The sequence below is a fragment of the Crocuta crocuta genome, unplaced genomic scaffold, assembly GCF_008692635.1.
Source record: "Crocuta crocuta isolate KB4526 unplaced genomic scaffold, BGI_CrCroc_1.0 scaffold36, whole genome shotgun sequence".
Taxonomy (NCBI): domain Eukaryota; kingdom Metazoa; phylum Chordata; class Mammalia; order Carnivora; family Hyaenidae; genus Crocuta; species Crocuta crocuta.
This window is the reverse complement of record NW_027532203.1, coordinates 17025730-17035157: the sequence shown is the minus strand read 5'-3', so window position 1 is coordinate 17035157 and position 9428 is coordinate 17025730. Positions and strand designations below refer to the sequence as shown.

General features: G+C 55.2%; 1 protein-coding gene across 1 annotated transcript in view; it reads right to left on the bottom strand.

The window, feature by feature from the left end:
* Window positions 1-3226: 3226 nt before the first annotated feature.
* ZBTB7C (zinc finger and BTB domain containing 7C) overlaps window positions 3227-9428 on the bottom strand; it is a 298728-nt gene continuing 292526 nt past the window's right edge. Inside the window, 2 exon segments of the mRNA XM_077777647.1 lie at window positions 3227-3614; window positions 3616-3756. Coding sequence (XP_077633773.1) covers window positions 3227-3614; window positions 3616-3756 — 529 coding nt within the window.

Sequence of the window (9428 nt, the reverse complement as noted above, 5' to 3'; positions counted from 1 at the left end):
CGCAGAGGAGCTGAGGAACATTCTGACTTTACTGGAAGATTCTGGGGAAAAGACAAGTAGTGTAACTGGCCAGTAGTTTCAGATGATGTTTTTATATTAAGACAAATGCATCTATACTATGTGATAGAAGGTGGATGCATGATTTCGAAGCCACGACCTGTAACTGCATAAGTTTACACTATGGGAGGGTTGCTTCAGGCAGTTTTGTAGGGTTCAGGCCCCGTTCCTTGACTGACTGCCCCCCGCTGCTGGAGGGTGTTTGGATGGAACACTTGGAGAAGGTCTGGGTACTTACTCCCCTTTGTCTTTAGAGGTGAGGAAACGGAGGAACAGAGTAGGGAAGTGGTTAGCCCGGCAACACCCAGCTCGGAGGAGTCTGGAAACCCAGATTTACCCTGTCTGGAGGAATGCTGCATTCCTTCATGGGACTGCTCACCATGGCAAGAAAGCGGGTCACAAACAGGAAACGGGCTCTGGGTAATCTTTGGTTATCCAGGAAACACAATTCAAAGAATAAGTTACTTGGAGAGTCTGTGCTCTGGGTTCTGAGTAGAGTTGACCCCATTCAGTGGCATTCCTTACCTCTTTCAGGATCCAGTGTTCCCTGGTTGGGAAAGAGGTGCAGGTGAACAAAAAAAAAAAAAAAAAAGAGAGAGAGAGAGAAGTCAGCTCCATTGCCAGGAAGTGAGCGGCAGAAGGCCAAGTGCACAGCAAGACCAGGGGAGGCTGCTGTGGACGCCATGTTGGGAAACTCGTAGGACTGGCAGCATTAAAAATGGTCAGCAAACCCCCCAACTTTCCCTGGCTCACACACCCCCGGCTGTCCCTGCGCGTGTGTGTGCAGACATAAGCATGTGCTCAAACACACGCATTTTGCACTCAGCCTCACAGATGCCCAAAAGCTTACGATCAAATAGCGCCTTGCACATGGGTGAGGAGACACTGAGGAATTAAATGCTGGCCTCCCTACCACGTAGCCACCCGCTGGCAAATGAAGCGAGAATTGGACTGAGGAAGTCGACCTGAACCAGGATACGGAACGAGCACAGCTTTCTGTTACTCAAAACGCTGTCCTTCCAGCAACTATAAATAGGTTTGGGTGTTTTGCAAAAATGTCTCTGACATTATTGTAAGCTTGTGGCGCCCGATTGTCCCGTCCTTTTTTTTTTTTTTTACAGTGAGCACCTATCCACTGACTAGTGGCTGGTCACCTCTCACAGAAGTGCAACTCTCGATAATTTAATCAAGTCAGTTAATACCGTTTAATAAATAGGCCAGAAAATTAGCTGAGAGTTCTTCTCGGCGGGGTGCGGCGTGCGACCAAAGTTATGGAAGATTGTCCTTTGAATCACTAAGGCAAACTCTGTTGTGTCATTTTACACAAAGCAATCACATAAAAAAAAGCGATAAATAGGAAAAAGTCCAAAGTTTTCCCACACAGAGACAGGGAAATTGAAACACCAACAAAAAAGAAAAAAATAGAAAACATAAAGGAAAAAAGAAACGAAAGAAAAGAAAGAAAAAGAAACAAACAAAACACAACCACCCCTACCCCCACAAACCATTTTGTGTCAAGTTCTTCTCGATCATACAGTACTCAAGATCTTTGGATATTTTACAATATACAACTCCAAATTGCAGCCAAGAGAAAACCAAAAGAACTAATCAGTCGTCTGAAAAACTGAGTTTATAAGAAGTCATTAGCTTTACAAAATAAAAACAAAAGCCCCAACACCACTGGATTCCAATTTGTTCATTTTTCCTTGTTTTCTTTAAAGTTTGGGTCAGCCCCAGTCCCTTGGCTGATGGGGGGGGAGGGGTACACAGGAATGTTGGTTGATGGGTCCCAGGAGCAAGTGTCAGAAACGGAGACAGGAGTCTAAGAGGTGGCTGTGCAGAAAGATGGCATCTGAAGACAAACGGGTGTCAGAAAGCAGTTCCCTCTGGTCGGAGTGGCGTCTGGTGGGGTGTGGACTCAGGGCTCTCTTCTGGGGAGCTGGTAGAGTGACAGTCTGTGGTCTTCTCTGGCCTTTTTGTTTCTTGTGTTTGCTCAGGAAGAAGCCAAGGCGATAGGAAGAGCCGAAGTCTCTTGTCCCCACAGCTCCTGGATTGGGGACACCGGCCCTGGGTAATCCATGCAGATGAACCCTCCTACCCTCGGGACTACTGAGAAACAAAGGCAAACTCAGCAAGAAAAGGGATGGAAGGGCAGGACAGGGGAGAGAACAGGAAGTTGCTGGGCCAGCAAAGCTATCTTCTTGGGACCTGCTACAAGCTCATGAACCAGGGAGGGCCTGCAGGCAGCCCGGACTCACCGAGCCCTTCAGACCCATACTGGAGCCGGGGCTCCACCTCCCACAACCAAGGGGAGCCAAACGCCCCAGCTTCCTCCCGGAGGGAAGGCTTGAGGGTGTTCAAGCACAGCAAAGGGGGCGATTCCGGGCAATACCAGAGCCCCGAGAAACCCACAACAAACATGAACCCTGGGTAACCAGGGGCTTTGTCTGTTTCTAGGAATCAGGGTGGAGGGGGGCAGCGGCCAGGTGTTAGAGGGGGCTCCTGTCCCTTGTGTTTTGGCCCCAGGAGTCGCAGGAGACTTTGTGCACACTGGAGGGGGCGTGTGGAGGTGGAGTCAATGCTAAATAGTCATCCCCAGGGGCCCTGACTTTACACAGTGGCCGGCCTGCCTGGGGACGTGGGGAGGATCTGGAATTTCCCAAAGCTGCCTGTGGACAAGCCACATCTCCGCTCTTCTTTGTCCCCTCTGCATAGTTTGGCCATGTTTCTCACCTGTGCTAATAGAGAGGTGGGTGTGAGAAAACTAAACTCAGTAAGAGAGGTGGTTTCACCAGAGAGTTCAGGAGGGCAAAGCTCCCACCTTCTCAGTTCTTGTGGGAAGGATACGTGTGTATGTGTGTGTATATGTGTGTGGGTGGGTGTGAGAGGGGAAGCTAAATTGCCAGCGCCCTCTCCTAACAGGGTAGAGATGACTGACCTGTCCCTGGTCATGGGACAGGGAGGAAAAATGGGCCCAGACTCCAGGAACCTTCTCTGCCAATAGGGCATTTCCCATAAGGATCCCAGGATGGTTGGAGACTAGAAACGTGACCCTTCGGAGCAGGGTCAGTAGGGGCTCTGCCGTAGAATGGTGGCTCAGCTAGGAGGTGTGCCCCAGACCCCTACGGTGGGCCTCAGCCGGGCTCCTTCTGGTCTGCCTCTGGCCAAGCTACCTTCCTCCATCTCCTGGGCCCCCGGGGTGTGGCCTCCTCTGTGCGCAGGTCCCTGTGAGTTTCTGTGTGACAGCCAGCCACAGCCAGGTAGAGGCCAGGCCCTGGGCTCCAGGCCCTGTGGGAGGAGATGCCCACACATGTGCAGACNGGAAGTAGGGCCGGGCCGCCGCCACGTTCTCGGCCAGCGCGAAGGCCAAGAGGCCCCCCGCGTTCCTCTCGGCCTCCAGCTGCGCGCGCCCGAACAGCTTCATCTGCGTCTCCTCGAACTGCCTCTCCAGCTCCTGCAGGCTCAGCGCGCCCTTGGGCGCCGCCAGGAAGTGCTTGGCGGGGCTGGGGCCCGGGAGGCACATGGCCGCCCCGCCCAGGTGGCCGCCCACCTCGCCNGCACTGGTAGGGCCGCACGCCCGTGTGGATGCGCATGTGGTTCTTGAGGTCGTAGTTGTGCACGAACTTGGCGTTGCAGTGGATGCACAGGTAGGGCCGCTCCCCCGTGTGCTTCCGCATGTGGATCTTCAGCTTGTCCTGCCTGCAATGCAGAGCCTGAGGTCAGTCCCCGCGGGGAGCCCGAGGAGCCGCCGCCCCCTCCCCCCCAACCCTTCCCCCTTCACGCCACAACCTGCTAGAGCTCACCGCCGCTCTGGTGTCCAACTCCGGAAACGGGACCCAGGCTAGGACTTCCTCGCAAACCCTGCCTCACTCCTAACGCGTGCGGCTACTCACCCGGATTGGAGGGCTGGAGAAGGAGCAGTGTCCAGGAAGGCCTCCTTCACTCCAGAACTCCGTTCACTCATGAGCTCAGAGCACGAAGCTCCACTCTTTGTCAGAGGCCTGGCTCACGCACTGGAAAATGGGCCTGCGGGGGACGCTTCTCCCCGCAGGTGGGCAGTTCTCGAGTGGTGTGGCAACCTCTGATACTGCCTTGCACCTTAATTTCATGCCCGCTCTCTCCAGGCAGGCCTTCCCTGCTGTTCGCCCTGTGCCTTTGCCCAGAGCCCCAGGCCCCATCCTGGCCCCCCAGGGCTGTGGAGATCTGTCTGTCCTCAGCACTAATCTGGGAGGCTACAGAAGCCGGGCACACCTTGTTCAAGTCTCCTGCACTGTGGTTTCTCATCCCAAGCTGTGGGCTTTCCTCTTTGTCTGCAGAGAATTCCAGGGTTTACAAAAGAGCCAGGTGCAACAAGAATGTCGCCTAATCTAGGGCAAAGCTTTTTAGGATTTAAGTGCTATTATTCAGGGGAAAGGTATGGTATAAAGGTGGAGCTCCACTGAGGTTTGGGAGCCCCTACTCCAGCTGCAGACCCACCACGAACATGCCGAAAGACCTTAGGCAAGTTACTTAATGTCTCTGCACAGAGCTGAGTTTAGCATTAGACATCACTTCCTATTGTCCAGGGCCGATGGAGGGAATCTGGGTTTGTGTCCACCTAGATGCAACACACCTCCTGGTGATCTCGAAAGGAAGACTGACATCACGGGGTTGTTTTCCTAAAGACCGAGGGCAGCACAGGCCAGCTCGAGGAGCCTTCCAACCTGGCTGAGGTCAAGTCAGATGGGCCGCAAGAACTCCTCTCGGGGTCCTTCTGCAGCCCTCCCCAGGCAGGCCTGGCTAGGACTCACTTGCAAACCCTGCCTCGCTCCTAACGAGCTCTGCGTCCTGTCTCCTACGGCCTCCCCGCAGGTGTGGCCTGGGTGGAGCATCTGTTGGTAATTGTTGCCTCGGGTTTGAGGTCAGAACAGATGAGGAGCCCAGGCACTCGGCCTGAAATGGCCAGATTTAAACCCTGCTCAGTATAACCGCAGGACGGAGGAGCAGGTCCTGGTCGCCTGGTATCCCCCGGCCGCTAGAGGTCTCACTGGCCTTCGTTTTTGGCCTGGTTCCCCAGGGGCGGGGCAGGAGAGACAAGGACATTCTTGTGTCCCCTGGCAGAGACCAGGGGAGGACCCGGACAGATCCACCCCCTCCTCCTGTGCTACCGGGAAGGCACAGGGCACCTGGGAGATGGAGATGGGGGATGGGAAGGGAGGAGGAAGTGAATGCGGCTCCTGAGGCCGGCAGGCGTGCCCACACACCAGACCCTCCTCTCCTCCACATTCCAGGTCCCTGCCCCTCCCACGACCCACAGCTGCGCCCAGGCTGCTTAGCACCGTGCTGTGACATCCCACGCTCCCTTCCCCAGCCACAGCTTACTGCTCTTAGGGTAGCTATAACCCACATTTCATCCAGGGGACTGGGGGTTGAATAGCAAGGGGCTTTAGCGAGCGTATGGGCCAGTGGGTCTCAAACTTGAGCCTGTATCGGAACGGCTCCCTGGGCCTGACGAAGGAGCGTGCAGGGCCCCGCTCCCAGAGATTCTGATTTGGGGGGTCTGGGGGAGAGGGCAGAGAACACACATTTCTAACAAGTTGCCAGATGCTACTGTTGCGAGAGCCACCTTTGCTGGTGGGCAAACAGGGGCCCAGGGAGGGGAACTCGCCAAGGCCACCCAGAGAGTAATGGCAGAGCTGAGACTAGAACTCAGGCCCCCTTCCCCACCACTGCAGGAGTGGGGTGCTTAGTGCCATTTGTGCCCCCCTAGCAATGCTATCTAGTCACCAGGGATATGTCTTGGGACTCACACATTCACCTAGGCTCCCAGGGAAATGCTGACCCAAGGTGGTCAGCTGGGCACGCTCCCTGGCTGTGTGACTTGCGTCCTCAACAGGGCCTGGAGGAGGACACCCTCCGAGTCTTCAGTGGGGCCATAAGCATTTCAGCTCACTTAATCCCACCAGAACTTTATAAGGTGGATATTTTTCAAAATCACTATTGCACGTATTTAGTATTGATGCTGAGGGTCATCCTCAAATAACGGACAACGCAAATAGTAACTCTCTAGATATTAAGGGCCAGCTATAAACATCCACATCCTTCTCCCAAGGATGCTTTTCACTAGAGCATCCAAAATAAGTCCCATTTCAGCAGCCATTAGCTGACATGTGTAGGAAGTGCAAGGAGGTGACTTCCTTTTATTGAGCACCTGCTATGGGCAGATGACTATACCATTTCAATGACTCTGGAAAGTTGTTATTCAGAGGCGAGTTATGGTAGGAGTGCGGCCCCCATTAGGGGCCTGGGAGCCCCTGCTGCAGCTGCAGACCCACCACTAACTTTCTGGGGGACCTCAGGAAAGTTACTTAACCTCTCTGTGCAGAACTGAACCTAGGGCCAGACATCAGTTCCTATTGTCCAGGACTGATGAGGGAAGCTGAGTTTGTATGAGTTAGACTCAACATACCTAGAATGATTTCCTCACTTAGAGTTGAGGCTCAGAGAAGTCAAGCAACTTTCCCAAAGGTGTCCAGGCATGAGGGGCAAAGGAGTCTGGCGAGCAGTCTGGAGTACGGTTTGTCTGCAAGCTCTTCGGAGGTTGAGAAAGGGTAGATTTTCAAACCGGGGACTACCAGCCTGCGGCCTCTCGGGGCTGCCTCTGAAAGTGCACACTAGAATAATCAAAACAGGGCATTTGCAGCCAGCTTTCTGCCTGTGGGGCCAGAAGACTGGGGCCTGCTGGGGAGCGGCTCAGCCCTGGGCAGGAGCCGCTGGTGCCTAATGGAGGCTTTTCGTGGGAGCAGTGGGGAGGGTAGAGCTGCACAGCTTATGGTAAGTCAGCCCTGGAAAAAAATTGTCGAGATCATCCAGTCTCCCAGGGTCACATTGATATGTTCTGATTCACAGTCTGAGTCGGTGGGCCCAGTAACCTGCATTATTAACTGCAGACTTGTGAGGACCTTGAAAATACTGATTTCATTCAATCCCTTAACTCTCGAGAGGAGGAAAGCAATGACAGAGAGGGAAGGGGTTACCAAGGTCACGCCTCCTCCTTTTTCCCCCCCGTAACGACCTTTGTGTTACAGGACCCGGCAGAGCTGGGCCCGGGGCCAGGCACACTCCAAGGACCGGACCAGGTCCTTAGCTGTCCTGGGCCACAGCGGCCAGACCTCTACAATGGGGACCTCTGACCTCTGGTGTTTGGGGAGTGTGGGCATCTGGGTAATGGGCTTATACTGAATCTCTTCCCGCTAGTTGGCTTCATATATTATGGCTGTTTTACCCCATCTGAGGTGATGGATGTGTGTTAATGTGTGCACCACCATGTTTTTGTGAAATCATGACACTGACTGATGTGTTATACGTCAGTTATATCTCAATGAAGCTGGGAAAAAAAAAGATGGCCCACCTGCTTGCTAGCCCCCAGCCCCCGCAGCGCAGCACCCGCACCCGCACCCCCATGGACGTGCTGCTCCTCTCGCAGCCCGTGCTCTGGCCACGCCCTCTCTGGCCACCCTCGGGCACGAGCCTGACTTCCAGCCTTCCCTCCCTCGAATGCAGAGCCTGCCATATTGTGAGATGGACACCTGGTAAACCCCGTGTCCTTCCGTCTCTGTGCAGGTCTTGTGTCTGGACGCCAATGCCCCATCTCGGGGTCCTGCTAGAGGTCCGAGCCCGGATGTCAGCGTGTGCACTCCTTCCTTTCCAGCCGTGAACCCCTTGATGTGGCCCCCCTCCTCCCTGCACCTCTCTCCCAGGTTACTTTTGCAAACTGCACTGCTTGAAATGTCTCCCTCCCAACCCCTCCTCCAGCCGCTCCCGCCAACGTTTCAAGGTCAAATTCAAAGGCAATCCTCTACAGACCTTTCCCTGTCCGCCCAGGTCTTGTCCTTTGCCCTCACCTTCCAGAGCACCTGTGACCTGAACGCTGCACCTCAAGCTGGGGCACCGAGGGGCAAGGAGGGAGCAACAGAGGACACTGTGTTGGCATCACTGTCTCCTGTTCCCAAATGACCTCACAGGTGTCAGCATTGTCTCCTGTCCCTGCTCGCCTACAGGACAGGGAGCTCTGGGAGCCGAGCCCCTCTGTCTGCACTGCGGTCCCTTTCGACCATCCAGGTGCTCTTGGCAGATGAACACATTGCTCAGAGGTGCTTTTGCTGCTTCTATTTCCCATGCATGTCATTCCAGGGCAGGGGCCATCACGTGTGCTTTCTTCCTGAGCTGTCCCTCATCTCTGCAGAGCCACTGCCCTGTCCCTGGCTCCTGCAGCCCTGTCTCGTTAGAAGCCTGGGCAGCGAGGTGATGCAGGAGGAGCACTCTGATGGGCGAGGCACACTGACCCCAGCCACTGCAGATAAGGAACCAAGGCTCCCTGTACTAACCATTAGCACGGGTCAGGTGCTTGCTGGGCACCGGGCGGTCACACCTTATCTCACTGAAGCCTGTGGAGTCCGTGTCGCCATCACTGTCAGGAGGAAACTGGGGCAGAGAGGCTGCAGTAATGCGTCTGTAGCTTCTCTGACCCTGGGCAATATCTGAATGGAATCATGGGCTGGGGGTCAACTTTAGGAAGTGCCTGCTCCAAGCCCCTCACATGACACGTGGGGAACCCGAGACCCAGAGAGGGGAGGAGGCCAAGGTCACACAGGAGATGAGAGGCTGAACCAGGCCCTGAACCTGGGGTTCCTGGGTACCGGATCTGCTTGGTTGAGAATCTGCCAGGTGCTTCTGTATCCTGCACAACAGGGAACGTGCAGTGGGTGCTCATGGCACGTTTGTCGACTGACCACAGACCTGCAGCTGCAGGATCGCCTCTCAGGACCCCCTGCTCCAACCCCAGTGGGCTCGTGCTCACCCCGGTTCCCTTGTCTGCCTTCCCCTTCCTTTACTCGGCACTGGAGACCAGCCCAGGCCACATGCACCCAGGCTTTGATCTGCATTCCCCCTTCCAGCCCAGAAAGCTTATCGTGGGAAAGATGAGCCGGTCCTCATGAGCTCATTCCCCTGAGTGAAAGAAAGGGCTGCGGGGTCTCGCCCGGGGGCCTCGGTCTCTACGAGGGCTCCCAGTCACGATAACGCTTTCCCAGCACCATCCGCCCAGACTTCTTGGTAACCTGATGGTCTAAGACAAACCCTCTTCCTGCTGCCACTGCTAATGACATTGCATTATCTTAATAAGGTCCCCAGGGCTGCCAGCAGTGGGAGGGCTAACAGGAAAATACGGGAAAAAGCAGCAGCCAGGCTCCTGGCCTGGTCTAGAGAGCAGACTGCTGCCGGTGTGTGGAGCAGGCAGCATGGGGCTCACGCTGGCGGCAGGCACGGGAGGCAAAACCCTGCGGCCTTTATGGGACGGTGGCGGGAGACCCCAGGGAAGCTGGGGGGGGGGG